Raw genomic sequence first — 17,720 nt, 5'->3', positions numbered from 1 at the left:
AAAAAACCTTTAAAATTTAATATGCAGCAAAGAAAAAACAAATGCAAAGATGCTTAAAAGAAAAATTTTTAAAAAGCAATACCAATTTAAAATAGGAAAGGAATATAATAAATCAGAAATAAAGCAACCCAAGATCTTCTGTTGCCAGCCAGTATGCTTTAAATTCTTGATGAATGCAAGAAAACCACTATGAAGCTTTTTTAGGAGATAAGATTAAATTTCCCCAACCAAATTAGGTGATAAGAAATTTAAAAGGATGAGCCTACAAAATGCCTCTGTAGAAATAACATTTAGGAACAATGCATACACACACACACACACACACACACACAAGTGAGCCAGTAATTTTTCTCATTTCAGAGTTTCAACTCTGGTTATTTCTAACAATGTAGTTAGAATAGGGCAGCCACCAGAGAAGCCAAAGATAAGAGAGATGAACTTCTTTTTTCTCTTTCTTAATTTTATCTCATATTTTACATTTTTTCAGACTTAAAATTATAAATAATTTTCTTCTATATAAGTTTTTTGTTTTTTTAAAACATAGATGTTGACTAAAACATCTTTTGATAATGCATTTAACTCTTCTATAACATATTCATAACAAAATACATATATTTTGATAAGTACTAGCACCAGCTCAAAATGGAATTCAAGATCCACCTAAATAAAGCATGAAGAAAAAAAAATCACACATGTGTGTGTGCACACACACTCACATATATGCATTGACATAGTTTGTTAGTGTAAATCAATCATCATTTAAGTCTATAATGAATCATGATTTGGAACAGGGTATGTTTTGTAAATGGTTAGAATATTTTTTATATTCCAATATGTAGGCGGCAGTAAAGACCTATTCTCTTCTCCCAATCATTTTAAGAAGATTTTTTTAAATGACTATTTTATAAAATTAAAATAATTGGAATTATTTCACCTTTATTGTTACTATGACAGCTGCTGGATATGCCAAACCAACCAGGTGAAAGGATTTTCTATACATCCTAAAAAAGACAAAAATAAATGTTCATATAAAAATCATTTACTCAAAGTTTTCAGATATTTCTTCAATATGAGGGAAAAGATTACTTTTGACTTGTTCACCTTTTACCATTAGTTACACATTCCCTTTGTAGCAACAATGATAACTATAGCCACAGTTTACTAAGCATCTACAATGTGACAGATGTTAATAGTATTTTGTCTACAAACAACCACTCTATAAAGTTGACGTGATTTTAGTTCCATAACAAAATATCCTTTCCTGAACTTTATCTTATTACAAGACAGAGTGTACTTTGCATATGCATCAACAACACTTTCTAACATGCCACCATATCCATGACAGTAGAATATTCTTATTTTGTGTCCATTTATGAGCCAAAATTTTTAGTCTAGAAGCTGAATGTCATTAAAATATTTCCTTTATAGCTTTCTTTAAAAAATGGAAATTACAGGAGGGAATATGTAGTATCATAATTTACACAGCTTTTTTTTTTTTAGTTAATAATATTGGGGGAAATCATACTGGCAAAAATTTCTCAGGTTTGTTCAAATCATCATTCAATATTATTTATGAAAGATTATTTAGAGAGAAAACAAAGTTCTTTCCATTTCCACAATAGTATCAATAACAAAAGTATTTTTATCAATCAATAATTTGTTTTCTCATCTTCTGATGGGCAATCAAAATGACATGAACCAAATATAAGAACCTCCTCTACGGGTTCATGTGAGAACAGAATCAACATGGTATTCGAATGCATAAAAATAGCAGTAGGCTTCTATTCAGGACTCTGAAAAATACATGTTTCCTCCACAAGTCCTGGGAAGAAAGAATTCAACTGATTATTAATCATGTCCCTTCATTCTTACATCAAGTTAGTCCACAAGAAGCTGCATTCCTTGGCTATATTGCTGTAGCTTCTCACCCTCCCAAACACCTGGACGATATCATATTTTAATTAAATATAATTATAAATATTGTCAATATAAGAAACAGTCATGTGAAAAATATTCTGTGTCTTTTATAAAACTACTATGGAAGATATTAATATTAGTATTTCAATGTTCCTTATATTAAGAATTCATGGGTCACATTACTTAGTTTCTATGTAAAAGCCATCATTTTTTTAAAGATAATGAAAGCCAAGTAATTCATCATGCTTTCCTTTTTAATCTTGACTTCTTGGAAGCTCAGAATTAAAATACTGTATTTAATTATACCTCTAACTTAGGCTTTCTTGGTAAAGTAGCTCCCATTTTATTCCAGAGACCTTATTACTTTATTTTCATGCTTCCATTTTATGTTTATTTTAAATGACCATAAATCATCTTTGAATGTGGGGGACCAGGAATAATAAAAAAATCCTTATTCTCTATTTCTATTAAAAGATCTTAGAAGAGTTTATAAATAAAAATACTTATATTAATTATTCCATTGAGATAGGTATAATTATTCTAATTTTGCAGAGCAAGGAAACTAATCACACTACAAAACATCTAGAAAATAATTACTGTCAATGATGCTACTTAGTTTTTTTTTTTTTTTGAAAGAAATAGTTTTTTCTATTTTTCTAGTCATTATTAGTAAAAAATAGAAGTACAGGGTAAACAGAAGGGCGATGAACAGAGAAAAGAGGCAATATAAAAATCAATCAGGAATAAGAAACTTTAAAATTTAACATTAAATCAGTTTGACTTCATGGCACAGGGAAGCAGTACGATGTAGCAAAGAAAACACATTCTCTGAATCACAAGTTAGATACTCACTAGCTGTCTGACCTTCGGAAAGCTATTTAATGTCACTCACTTGTAAAATGAGAATAATAATAAGCTTTCTGTGAAGAGTAAATGATATAAATCCCTAGCATAATATCATAAATATTCAGTGCAAGATAGCCATTATTATTATTACTATAACTATCCTCATTACCCTGCAGCCAATACCCTTGGTTCTAACTCTTACATCAGAGCTCCCTGGGCTCAGGGGGAACTTGGGTGCCATTGAGTTTCTCAGACTTTGGAGTAGGCTGAGAAATGAATATCAACATACTTTCTCATTATATGGAATGTAAAAAAAGACGAAGAGGATTATCCTTCCAAAGAGACAGAGAAACTTTCTCATTATCACACTTTTCTAATCCTATAATCAGGAATGGAATTCTAGGATAGAAAAGTAAGATGGGAAATTAAGATAAGTCATCCTGGAATCAGAATGAATGTGGGAGAAACCTTAATACAGTTGCCTCACACTTTAGTAAATAGGTGATATATTAGGAGTCACTGAAAAAGGATAATGAATTTCCTGGGCTCCTAGAGGAAGTGAAAGTCCTATTGGAGATATGGTGGATTACTTTAGAATAGTTTTACAATAATTACAAAATATAATGCAAAAACTTAAAAAAAAACCAAAACTATCTTGTACCAGTCACTGTGCTAGGCAACAGACTATGTAGTGGAGGGCAAGGAAAATATAGTCACTGCTTTCACAGTGCTTATTCCAATGGTTAAAAAGGGATTTAAAAAAATAAGAAACAATATAGAATTATGGACAGAGATAAGTGCTCTGAGGCAAACCACTGGTTGGGGGCAGCAGTAGTGAGGAACAGGACAGAGAGTGATCAAAGATGGCCTCTGGAAAGGTAAAAAGGGCCAGCCGTGTTGAAGGGTGGAGAGAATCATTTCTGACAGAGAGAATAGTAGGATCAATAGGTACAAGGCAGGACAGTTTAGAAATGTTCTTGGAATTGAAGTCAGATTGGTATATATTCAGTCAAGGATGAAGGTAGAATCAGATGAGGTTAGAAAGAAAAAGGGGCCCTTACCAACAAGGCCTGCTTACCAGGTGAAACAGGAAACCATCAGATGGTTTGCAGCCTAAGAGTGACAGGAACAAATTTGTATTTTCAAACATCACTGTAGAATGACTTGTCTGGAGAGGGTACGTGAGGAGGAAAGGAGCCAATTAGAAAGCCACTGTCATATTTCTGATAGCAGATAGATGATGGAGGCTTAGACTGGGGGCATAATCAGGATACTTTGGGGTAGATAATCACCAGGACTTGCTAAGGTATTGAATCTCAGGAGGGGATGCTTGAGGGAGGAAGCAACAAGACTTCAAAAAGACTTTCAACTTTCAGGACTGAAGATGATTATTTTTGAAAATTCTCAGTAAACATGTCCTGCTATTTTTAACCATTTACTAATGGGATTCAACAGTGATAAAAGAAATATTTCATTTCCATGTGTCCTTAGTACTTTAATTTCTTCAAGGCTGCTTACTAATTTAGCTACCTTAAGTACATTTTGGTATTTTAATAGGCTATTAAATAAAATTTGGTTTATGTAGCATATGCAAAAATGTAAATTTAGCATGTCAATATATTTTACAGAATTCTTCTTAACCTTATTTTGAATGGAAATGGAAATTCAGTTGATTTGCCTCCACAGTTCACTTTTTTTTTGCAGGTTGCCAATTACTTCAATATCTTTTAAACAAAAAAGACAAAACATACATTCATTTAGCAAATGAAACATACTGTCATGTTTTATCTGTGATTCCCTCACTGCCTTTCTGAAATACTATTTAGATATTTTTACTTTGATGCTATGGACAAGCAATAACTGTCACAGTTGCCTAAGTTGTTTTAATAAATAGTAATACGGTTATAGAAATTCCTTCTCTTCTGCCTCCTTCCCTCAGACTTCTGATCCCAGCTGGTGGACTTGGGACAAGTTTATGCACTTAGGGGGATGGTGTCACATCACCTAATTAATCAGACCATTTATTATGAGGATTTCTAAAATTTAAGCCAATTAGATATGGTTAAGAAATAATGCAAACGAATTTGAAAATCGCTCAGTGGATGCTATTTTGGGTGAAACAGGCACATTGAGCCAAGATATGAAAAGCTTTATGTGCTGTGGTTATAATATATCTTTAAATTGCATAGTATATTTCTTGCAACACATTCTCACTTTTAGAAACCCAAGTGTGCTTCCCATTGTTCCTTTAGCAGAGAGTAATTACAGTTTGTAATGCTTATTATAGGTAATGCCAAGAGATATCAGAAGATAAAAAGTAATGTGGTCTCTCTCAAATTTAATATTAAGTATAGCAAAGAAAATTTCTCTGTTCCTCAACTTTATTATTTTCAAAATATTAAAATAGTATTTTATATACAATTTAATATATATTTTTTAATCTATAGGATTTCTGATAACTGCTTTTCAATTTTGTCAGATATAACATGTTTGTTTTGGGTGGGTCTTTTGTAGTTTTAGTTCTGAAACCTTGTTTCCCAGACACATGAATAAGCTGTGTTCTTAAGGGTTAAGAGAATATAAAATTGGGTCATATTAACACATCCTTCATATTGGAAACTCTGGTGATTTGACTCCATGTTTCAAATACCCCTTGCTTCAGTGACAGAAATGTTAAAAAAAAAACTCCTCAAAAGTGAACATGAGAGAGATTTTTTTCCCATGATGGAAAGACGGGAAGAGAATGGTCTTTTGTCTTTAATGCAAACAAAGGCCTGCTTGCTTTTATATGTAGATTGTTACCCACTATAAAATATATTTTATGAGATATTACATTTTATTTAGGTAAAATGAGTTGTATAACATACAAAGATGTTAGAATTGATTTTAAACAGTTGTTCACAATGGTTCTTTTGAGGAGAATGATCATTCAAAAGTCTTTGCTTTTAATATTCATGTCAACTTAAAATAAATAAAAAGAATAGATCCAAGACAAGGTATTTTTGTTATAGGTAAGTTCATCATAAAGTCCTAAATTTGTTCATTCTAGTAAAGATTGTGGGTTTCCTCAATACCTAAAATATAGGACTCTCATAACTTTGATATAGTGAACACATTTGCTGCCTTTCCAATTTTATTGTCTTGAGATACCAATGATTTCACTTACCTTTCCACAAAAATTCCAGCTTGAACAGCATGTACAATGCTCCGAAATTTTGGTTTTTCCTCAGGTTTCTTTTTTGTCATCCCCATTTTCCGTGTAAAGGTAGAAGCCAACCAGTCTCGGACTTCCGATGGGACTGCGTCAGACTGAATGTCACAGAGCTCGTCATCTGTATCCAGCAGCCTTCTACAAAAATTTATGCAGATTAAAGATTAGAAAAAAGTGAAGGAAAACTAATAATAAAAAATAAGCATTGCAATGGGATTTAAAATATAGCAAATTACTCCCTTATTATTCCTTAATAGGAACTAGTTAAAGAAATTGTGATAACATTTGAAAAGCTCTTAATTTCTCAAATTGATCACCTTTTGAAGGCAAGAACTAATAAACTTAAGCATTTGCAGCTTTCAGTACGATGATACCAGTCTAGAGGTATCAATTGTTAGTATCATTAATATACTATTGTAATAATGAATAAAACTAAGAAAAGATGGGGAAGAAAATCCATAAACACATGTCTGCTACTAAAGGAAGCAATTGAAGCAGAAGGACAAAAGAAAATTGAATATATAATAGCTGTCACATATTTAATAATCTTATATACATAATACGGATAGTACATTCTATTTGAATGAGGCTTTGGAATTTACAAAAGTCATTCACAGATGCTATTTTATTGGACAAGTATTTCTAAATTTTAGGAAAATAATAATTTAAGTACTCTAAAAGATAATCATTCTGATATTAACATTGAAGATTTAAAAAGTTAAAAGATGAAAACACTTGGAGATAAATGGATTATTTCAAAAGCTCATTTCAGGTGACCAAGCCTGTTTAAATGGAAGAGACATCTCCAGTTCAGAGAAAATGCTGACTTGAGGGTGGAGAGATGATGGGTTTAGAACTGCCAGATGAGGAAATCAACCTAGGAGTGAGGCAGTGAACAGGAATGGGAACCACTATCACACTCCTGTAAAAACCCCAAGTAGACAGGACTGACCAGTAATAACAATGGCCTCTAAAGCAGGAAAGGAAACATCCTTATTTTACGGCCGCTCAGCTTCAGTAATTAAGAATTTCCTAAAGGTCTGAACTGCCAAGATCCTGTGAAAGATGCCCCACCAAATACTAACATGGCTTTCCAGAGCTGTCAAGCTTTGCCTCCAGGAAGAACACAGGCCAGGTCTGCTTGTCATTTGAGAGTCATTCTTTCCTTGTCAGTGCACCAATTCAAGAACTCAGAGCTCTTTTTGGCGTACTTTAGCTTTGATCTGTAGGTTTCATTTGTTCTGGTAAATCTCTTTGCACAGAATCAGGCCTAAGGATTATGAGCCAATGCAGGGAAGGTAGCCAGAGGTAGCTGCCCATGCTAAAGCCTCAGGGACAAGTCACAGGCCATCTCAAGAAGGCAGGAACAAAACAAAATGGCAAAAAACAGGAGGCCCACCCAAAGCACCCAATAAGACCAAGACCAAAGAGAGGCCCAAAAGATAATATGCAGAAGAGTAAATCTTAATGTTCCTTTAAAATTTAAAGTTTAAATGACCTCCCATATGTTCTTCTATTTTTTATAAATATGCAGAAGACAGTCATTTACAAATATTTATTTTTCATGGTATTGAGCATGAATGCATGTATGAGATAACCTATAAAAATAAATATAACTTAAATGCTGGAGTTACAAAGCTAAATGTATACATATGAAGATAAGAAGGATTTACAGAGTTGGATGTTAATACTGATTAATACTTACTGTATAATACTTTTAGCTTTCGTTTGGGTCTTAGATTTTGATACTTTTGGTTTACCCTTACAACACTGAAATAGAAAATTAAAGCATAATATATTTTTTTCCTTTTTGTCCATTTTAAATTAGATTCCTTAGCCCATTTCAGCAAGTTACTAAACTACACGGCTTGAAAATGTCACTACTTTAAAGATGATGCCATATTTATTACTCTTATGCAATGATCAAATAAAACTACAGAGCAGAACAATTGGACTAAGAATCATTGTGGTGTAATCCTGTGATGTCACCATGCTCCAAGCATTCCACTGCTGCCTTGTTTTATCAGCAAATCTGAATAGAATGACAGACACGTGGTCATGGTTGCCAACTGCTCCACAGCAAATTTGATGTTGATAATTTAAGGGCGTATGTCCTAAACTCATGAATTATCCAAGACAGATCATCAAACATGACAAAATCAGCACACGGAAATGATGGTTCATATAGAGGTATGGTACTCAGGAGACTAGCAATCCTTAGTCAGGATGTATGAAGTAACCTATTGAGAAGGAAAGAGCATATAATCTCAGGGGGAAACAATGATATGGATTAATTAGTGGATAGGAATAAAGGAAGAGACTGTGTAAGGATAAAAGCATGAAATATGCTATTATATAACTTAAAAGGGGAATCTTGAAAAAGCAACAAATACTTCTGTGATGTTTAATTTTATGTGTCTACTTGGCTAGGCTATGGTGCCCAGTTTGGTCAAACACTGGTCTACTTTCTTTGTTGTGAAAGTATTTTTTAGATGTGATTAACATTTAAATCAATAGACTTTGAGTAAAGCAGATTACTCTCCAAAATATGGGTGGGCTTCATCCAATCAGTTGAAGGCCTTAAGAAAAGAGGTCTCCCAAAGAGGAAGGAATTCTGCTTCCAGACTGCATTTGGACTCAAGACTGAGACATTGACTCTTGCCAGAATTTTCAGCCTGCCAGTCTGCCTTGCAGATTTCAGACTTGCCAGCCCCAATAATCACATGAGCCAATTCCTTAAAATAAATCTCTCTCAATTTCTGTGTGTGTGTGTGTGTGTGTGTGTGTCCTATTGGTTTGGACAAGAAAGACTATTTCCACTCACTTATGAACACTCTGTGGTAACTACTAGTATGGGTTATAAATAAGATAGAAGATAAAAGCTCAGCTTTGTATTAATATTCATTTAATAGAGCATATCAATTCTATTTCTGGTACCAAAATTCTATTTGCAATTGACTAAACACCATACTATGTAGACATCGCAAAATTGTCAACTTACGGAGTGATTACAAACTGAAAAAGTTAGAATTGTTCCCTCTCATATAGAACTTATATTCTAAAAGAAAGAGACTAAAAAGAAATAGGGAGGGTGATATGATGAGATTAATTATGACAGGAAACACTACTTTAGACCTGAGGAATAACAAAGTTAAGACCTGAGGAATAAGAAAGAATTAGATATAGGAAAGGCTGGGGGAAGGACATTTCAGACAGAGAGAAGAGCAAGTGCAAAGGCCCAGACGTAGGATCAGTATTGATGTGTCTGAGGAACAGAAGGGAGGCGACAGAAATACGTAGCTACAGGTCTACTCAAAGATTCTTCTCTGCTCTACAGCACAGTTGCAAAAGTGGCCTGTGAGGACCTTCATCCTCCTGTGTATCCATCTCTGCTACTCCAGCTTTTGAAAGCAGGGAAACCTCCACAGCCAGGCAACACACCTTGACCTTTTTGTTTTGGGCAAGGAGTTTCTGTTTTTTCCTTTTAGAATGAGTATCCTTTTCTAGAGGACTCTGCATTCTGCTCTCCCTACCTGAGATCCACAATCTTGGAGGCACCTTCTTCATTTAAAAAAAAATAAATAAATATTTTTTTAGAGCAATTTTATGCTTACAGAAAAATTGAATGGATAGTAGAGAGTTTGCATACATCTCATCTCTACCCCTACCTCCATAGTTTCCCTCATTATTGACAACTTGTGTCACTATGGTATATTTATTTCAATTGATGAGGCAGTGTTGATACATGATTATTAATTAAAGTCCATAGTTTACATCAGGGATCACTCACTGTGTTGTACATTCTGTGGATTTTGACCAATATATAATGACATGCATGTATCCACCACTATAGTATCAGACAGAGTAGTTCTACTGCCCTAAAAAATCCCTGTGCTTCACCTACTCATCCCTCCTACCTTCCCTACTTCCCAGTCCCTGGCAACCACTGATATTTTTACTGTCTCCATAGTTTTGCCTTTTCCAGACTGTCACATACTTGGAATCACACAGTAAAAGGCTACAACTTTTCAGATTGGCTTATTTCACTTAGTAATATGCATTTAAGTTTTCTCCATATCCTTCCATGGATTAATAGCTCATTTCTTTTTATTGTCTATGCATTCTACTGTTGAAAGACATCACAGTTTCTTCCAAGATTTGGCAATTATGAATAAAGCATATTTGTGTACAGGTTTGTCCAACACATTTCAGTAAATGCCAAGGAACACAATGGCCGGGTGGTAATAATAAGGGTATGCTTAGTTTTGTAAAAAACTGCCAAACTGTTGTCCAAAGTGGCTGCACCATTTTGCATCCCCACTAGCTGTGAATGAATGAGAGGCCAGGCCACCACCATCTCCTGCCTAGCTGACTGCAGTGCCTCCTAACTGCTCTCCCAGCTCTTGCTCCTGGGCCTGTCAGTCTCTTCTTCCCTCTGCAGCCCGAATGCCTCTTTTAAAGTGTAAGTCAGACAATGTCAATGCCTAATTCATAAAGCCCCACATAAGTCATCCCAAGCTAAGTCTCCAACTTCCGTGCTTAAACAGTACCCTTTATTCATTTTGCTGTAGTGACACTGGCCTTCTTGCTGTATGCAAAGCTGCCGAGCTTGCTTCTTCTTCAGGGTCTGTGCACTTGCTGTCCCCTGCTTAGAATCTCTTACTCAAGATATTTGTGTGGATCTTTTCCTCACTGCATTTAAGTAGAGAGGGCCTCCCTGCACCCACTCCCCACCCACCAAGTAGGAAGCACTCTTACTCTTTTTTTCATCCTGCCATAGTCTTGCTCTTAGCACTTACCACTGCTTGATGTCATACCATATGTTCACTAGCTTGTTTATTCATTTTATGCTTACAATCTAGTGACCTGGACTGTAAAGACCTTGAGAGCAAAGGGTTGCTCTGTTTTTGTGCACTGCAGCACCTAAAATTGTGGGTGGCACGGAGTAGGGGCTCAATATATATCCATTGGATGACTAGAAAATTGTAGAAATATTTACACTAAACTATTATAACTGATTACCTTTGGGGAGTGGAGTGAGGAGGGAAATGGTAGAAGAAGTTTTAGTCTAGAATTCCGTATTATTTGATGGATAAGCAGCATCAGCTTGGAGGTAAATGCACTCATCTCCTTTCTTACCTTTAGGTTAATTTTCCCTTGCATAATCGCTTCACAATATTTTGAAACAAATTGTGAAGAAACATGTATTTTTGGCGTGGAAAAGACATTAAACATTTTTGATAGCATTTTCTAATAAAGTCACAGGAAAGAAAATTTTAAAAAATTGTATGTACTGTTTCCATGCTTATAGACAAGGAACTCAGCATGTCTGTTAAATATCAATTCTTTTATGCTCATTTATCAAGTAGAGAATGATAAGAAATAAAAAATAAAGACATAAACAACTTGTAGCAGGTTCATTAATTATTGAAGTTTACAGAGAAGACAGGAGGATAAAACCTAAATTTAAACAATTCAAAAATTAAACCAATAAAACCTAATGGCATATACTTCTCCCTACTCCCCTCCATCTCTTCTTTCCTATTCATTTTCCCTTCCCCGAGCACCTGCCTTGTTTGTACTCTGTGCCTTCCTCCCTCTGAGCACAAGAGGCTCCTCTAGTTTCATTTGACCATGCTAGACAGGGCTGGACAAAAACTATAACATAGTGTGGAATGATAATCTGGAACTTTTCATAGAGAATTATCATAAACAATTTTCTTATACATATATCTAAGATATGAAAATATCTGAATACTTATACAAGATTATGTCATATGTAAAACATAGAAGACTGCATTTTGTCCTCATTTCATTTTTGAAAAAAATGTGGGCAAGTAGGATGACAAAATGGGATCTCAAATATTATAATTAATTTTGCTTTACAAACATCAAACAGCTTGATTGCTCTTCATCCTCGTGTTAGGGGGCAGGGTGGGCATAATTGCTGACACAGTGAATGCCCTTATAAAATGAAGACTTTGTGTTTAAGAAACTTGCAGCATGAAAGAATAATCATTGGTGCATGCATTTTTCTTAGGAATTCTTAAAATACACTATACAGAAAAGAAATGATAAGCAGTATATGCGTAAAATGTTATCACTGTTGATCTCAGAACATGCTTCCACTGGTGTTTAATATGACTTATTTTTAGTCCCAATGGAGTCAATAAAGCATAAAGTGAGGGGTTCCTGAACCCTGGCTGGGTGCTCTTGGGGGCTGTAGAGCTGTGAAAACTGACCCAGTCTACGATCAACTGATCCTTAAGAGCTATTTATACTCCAGATTTTCTCTTGAAATTAGATACACAACTCCCAAAGGGCTTACATTTTGAACTAGAAAGTTTTCAGGGAAGGGAAGTAAAGAAGGAGGCGGCCGAGGAAGAAGAGGTCATGGGATTTTGACTCTTACAATGGTATTTCAGTGAAAATATTTCTGTCCACAGTGGACTCTTAGACAATGATTATACCCGGGTACCCGCATGGTTATTTCCAGGCAAATGGTGCCCACAATTACACCTCTTAAGTATTAAAATTCAAGTGCTGGAGGATGCAATTAGGAGAAATTGGTTTCTCAAGCGTGACATTTTCTTTTCCTATTTTACTATTCTTATAAAGGACACTTTTCACCAAACTAATTCATTCAGTTCTGTCCCTAACATTTGAAGAGCCCAGGGCACGAGCACATTTCTTCCAAATACCATATAACTAAATATTTTAAAGTTGTATATCAGGTGAACAAACTGTTATATGTTCTATCCTTCTACCTCTTAATAAGTTTCATAAAACGCTGACAAATTGGGTTCGAATTAAGAATTCTCAACTCCCTGTATGGCAGGGCTGGGCCAGCTGGCTGCAGCTTCCCCTACACTCACCTACTGCTCAGGCCCTCACTGTACAGGCCTCACACAGAAGCAGGTGGACACTGTAGCCTCCAAGTATAATCTCCATCAACCAGCCTAGCCTTGAAAGCAGCTGCTTCTTGGCCATTCTTTGGAGTGAAAGTGAACAAACACCAATGGTATCCTGGGCCCCTTTGGGAGGAAAGACCTAAGAATGATGCCCATTAAGACTTAGGAGACAGGCTTGCAGACCTTTGAGTAGAGCATTCTGGGGTCTCAGTGCCCAAACTATGGTAGAGGAACACACTGGTAGAGGGCATCAGGGCAGGGAATTCCAGGGTCCTGGAACCTGGAAGGGGAAGGAAGCCAGGGGCTCCAAGTTCTTCTTGGTCTTGGAGACCTATCACCCCATGGGGAGGGGCACCAACAAAAAGGGTCTTTATTGGACACCTTGAGGTGGGGGGTAGTGTCCAAGGAAGTGGTTTTGGTTTCACTGACCTGGGGCTAAGTGTGGTACTGAACTCAATGTTGCAAGCATCTTCCAACTGAAGCCCTTCCAGGAGAGCTGGGGGAATTAGGAGAGGTTAATCTTTCTGCAGTATAGATATTCTTTTGGGGTAAGTGGTTTCCTCATAGGAGAGTCCATTAGTGATACTTCTTAGATTAACACACATCTTTATTCTGAGCTGCCCGGACCCTTCCCCCAACCCACCCCACCCTACAAAAAGCAAAAAACAAAACAAAACCCTAAAGGTGATACTAATCCTTCACTCAGGCTTCAGAACTACTTTAAGATAGATACAGATGATAATATCAGCTAACTTTATTGCCTTCTTACTATAAACCAGGCAAGGAGCCAAGCTTTAGTTCACTTAATCCTCACGATACCACCATGAGGAAGATCTAATTATTATTATTACCTCTATTTTACTGATAAATAAATTGAGGCACAGACATCTTGAGTGATTTGCTCAAAGTCATACAACCAGGAGAGGCCATGCCACAGTTTGATTCACGTCTGACAGTTTCAGACAGAGTTCTTAACTGCTGAGTTATCCTCCATCTCAAATGCATGTTTTCTTCCTAAAAATGTGCAAACTACCTTCACATTCAGTCAATAATGTCAGTAATCATTATTCTGTATCTCATCTTTGCCTTGAAATTTAGAGTTAAAAATAATTAACCTTAAAAGCTCCTGAAGCTGGGTGCAGTGGTGCATGCCTGTAATCCCAGCTACTCAGGACTCCAAGGTGGGAGGATCGCTTGAGCCCAGGAGTTCAGGACCAGCATGGGGAACATAACAAGACACTGTCTCTTATAATAAAAAAAAAAAAAAAAAAAGGAAAAAAATCTTACAGGAATTTGGTCCACTGGGGAATTTTTGGTTGAAGGAAGCTTAAATTTATTTTCTAAAGCTGGTATGTTCAATCACTTTCTCATAAGAAATATATATGGATGGCAAAATTCAGGGTACTTTGAAGTACAGTAAATTAAATGTCAGGATGCAAAAAGGTAATATATTTGAAATGCCATAGCTACTTGTCAGTAACATACTTCCTGAATGCTAAATACATTTAAATTATTTCTTTCAGGCCACCCCTGAGAAGCATGTTTATTTATTTATTATTTATTCCCTGTCTTCTTCCAAAAAGAATTTTAAATGGCAGGCTCACAAATATTTATCTTAACAGGTTTTTTTTTTTTTCAGCAGTTTCCTTTGTCTATCAACCTGACAGCTTTGTGCAATGTTCCCTCTGGTTTTATTAGTCTCTTTTTTAAAAAACTGTGAGAAGATGACCATTGTATATGAGTGACTATGAAGATTGAACATTTGAGTGAAGAAGTTAGTTATGGTGACCTTAGCTCAATTTCCCAAGAGGCAAATCTTGGCTGAAATGAGGTCAACTAAGGACAGTGTTGAAGTCAAAACCTAAGGAGGGCTTCGAGCCTCCTCTGTGCCCACCAGAGGAATCAGAGGCTGAGGCAGAGGAGGTCCTGCCCCTAGGACTAGCAGGAAGGGCCAAGGAATGTGTGGAGAAGGTTCTGAGAAGGAATCAAGTTGCTTGGAAAACTGGGATCAAGATTATATTTTTGGAGTCAGTTGGGGACGGAAATGGGGATAATGGGTGTGGCAGAAAACTGCCCTAGGCCTCGCAGATGACTGTTGGCTTCCCACCAGGAAGTCCTCTTGGCTCAAAAATATCTTTGAAAATGTTCCATTAGGCACAAAGTCTAATGTTTCACTAATTACCAAATTTTTGATTAATAAGCATCCTCTGTAGTTAGGAAAATAGCCTCTGGAGTCAGACTCCTGGCTTCATCACCTATTGGCTATGTAGTCTTAGAAAAAATACTTCATCTGTGTGAGTCTTAGCTCCTTGGTCAGCACAATAGAGATGATAACAATAGTATCCCTAGTGGTGAGGCTGTGAGGAAGAACTGCATAAATGCACAGAAAGCACTTAGAACAGCATCTGTCGCAAAGCAAGCCCTGGGTAAACTTTCAGCCATTGACACATCTGCATGCATTAGTCTAAGCAGATGTTCTTTTTCCAACATGTGGAAAAAGGAGGGCATCATGGGGAGGGAAGTGCTTGAGACATTATGGGAAGAAGTTGGTCAAAGTAGATTTTGGGGAGTCAAAAAATAAAGTAAGAACAGTGAGAGAAATTTCCAAAAATAATCTTTACCCACTATAAAGTTTAGTGGGTAAAGATTAAAAAATAGGCAAATTCACAGAGGTGGAAAGTAGAATAGAGGTTACCAGCGTTTGAGCGGAGGGGAAAAGGTGAGTTGTTATTTAAGGGGTATAGAGTTTCTGTTTGGGATGATGAAAAACCCTGGAAATGGATGGTGATGATAGTTGTACAACATTGTAAATGTACTTAATTACACTGAATTGTATGCTTAACAATGGTTAAAAAGATAAATTTTATATTATGTATATATTACCACAATAATACAAAATTTACCTAGTATTGATCTTCTTGATATCTCACTTTCCAGAGAACAGATGTGTTGCCTCTTCTAATCAGGGAAATGAGACATAGGAGAAGGACATTCCATGCTCCATCTAACTGTGTGTCCTTCTAAGGTTTACTAAGCGTGGTTGGAGAAAAAGGATGGGGCTGCAGCCCAGAGATGAGCCTACAGTTTCTGAGACCCGGGAGAGGTGACCACACCAAGGACCAAAGGACAGGCATTGCCTCCCCTGAGCCCCACACTTGTTGCTGTGAAGCACTGCTAATCTTCAAATCAGCACCCCTTGCTTATGGCCCTGATTTTATGGTGAAATTTCTTCGAGGCTGGGGGAGGCGTTTTAGCACAAGGTTGTCTCATATACAACTTGGGGCAATACTTGGGCCATACTCTTTTGATAAGACCTTCAGTTTCTAACCATCAGATTTCTAATGTTCTCTCTGCATCTCCCTTTTGTTGTAGCCTCATTGTGACATCCTCTAGTAATCAAAATGTGGTCTCTGGATCAGCAGAATCAGCATACAAGTGGAAGTATGTTAGAAACGAAACTTCCAGGGCTCTAACCCAAACCTGCAGAATCAGAAACTCTGGGCATGGGCTGCAGCAAGGGCTGTTCTAACAAGCCCTCTACCTGATTCTGATGAATACTGAGGCTTGAGAACATGGTTCTCCTCCTTTCACAGCCTGCCAATTAATGGAAGCTCTCTGCCGAGAAAATAAGATTTATTTCTCCCCTATAATATGGACTTAGTGGCACTGCTTGTTAGCATATGCCTATTATTTCACTGTCAGAGAGGGTTGGTGAGTTATATGGGAAGGGACAGGCAGAATAATCCCTGTAATGGTATTGTGATGAATCTTTTCTACTCATGTTACAAATGGGAATTACCTGTATGTTACTTGATTGCAAAATAGAAAAGTCAGTTTCTCAACCAAGCAGAGGGTGGAGAATGGGCCCTAAGTAGAGCTGGGGTATATTCAGAAGATAAGAGTGTAAGGGGAGATAAGGAATATATTTCTTTCTAAACCCATGAGCCCAAAATTGTGGGGATGATGACAAGGGAGTGTTAACAGTAGCCAGACAGAATAGCAAAATGATTATCAGCACATGAAGAGTGTCTTTCACAAATATTTGTTGAATAAATGAATAAAAGTATAAAACGTAGAGTCTCTGGCCTTAGAGATTTTTTAAAATATTCGGGTATTTGCAGTAGTTAGGTATTAGGCCAGATGAAGAATAAGTTATTTGTTTTGATGTATATGTTATAAATCTTAACATTTTCAGTCATGTCCTGCTTCATATGTAAAAAGATGATAATTTTCAAGTGTAAAATATTTTAAAAAAACAAAAATATTTCCTGTTATCCTGTGACCCTCTGTCTATATAGTCAACCGTGATTTCCTTAGGGACTTTTCCAATTGGAAACAATCTAAAATATACAACAGCCTATATTTATAAATGCTCTCCCACTAAGCAAATAATAAGCAGCTCCCTCTTGGTGGCCAGGGTAGTTTAGTCATGAGCAGGTCTTTACAAGGGAGTGTTGGGACTATGGTCCCAGAATTCCAGATTAAAGAGAGACTGAATACTTCATCTTCCATATGAGAAAAACAATGATTAGAGGGGAAAAAAATCTCTTGCCCAGATGCTAATCATTAGTAGGAGCAAAGCCTAGAAAGGTGTTGCTGAACTGCCAGTCAAGGGCTTTCCTCCCCAACCCACACAAACGCTCATCCGGGTCTCTCTGCTTTTGGTACTAACACAAACATTTTAGTTTTTGCTGTAGAGAGAACACAATTGTTTTCTGGGAAAACGCTCTCTTCCAGTCTGAATTCTTAAGCATATGATTTAAGTAGAATTGACCTTGTACCTGTTTCATGGGATGCTTGACCACTGAACTTGTATACACAATTCCCCCAGACAC

At 36.4% G+C, this 17,720-nt stretch overlaps 1 protein-coding gene across 2 annotated transcripts in view; it reads right to left on the bottom strand.

The window, feature by feature from the left end:
* The window catches only part of PDE1A (phosphodiesterase 1A), a 305,673-nt gene that overhangs the window by 62,958 nt on the left and 224,995 nt on the right, over positions 1-17,720 (bottom strand). For both annotated transcript variants that reach the window (XM_045558634.1, XM_045558635.1), the window contains 2 exons: positions 5,930-6,112; positions 935-1,001 (listed from right to left, as the gene is read on the bottom strand). In XM_045558634.1, the coding sequence (XP_045414590.1) occupies positions 935-1,001; positions 5,930-6,112 (250 nt within the window). The remainder of the gene's footprint in view (positions 1-934; positions 1,002-5,929; positions 6,113-17,720) is intronic.

Source organism: Lemur catta, chromosome 8 (assembly GCF_020740605.2).
Source record: "Lemur catta isolate mLemCat1 chromosome 8, mLemCat1.pri, whole genome shotgun sequence".
In the NCBI taxonomy this organism is placed as follows: domain Eukaryota; kingdom Metazoa; phylum Chordata; class Mammalia; order Primates; family Lemuridae; genus Lemur; species Lemur catta.
This window is presented reverse-complemented; position numbering and strand designations above follow the sequence as displayed.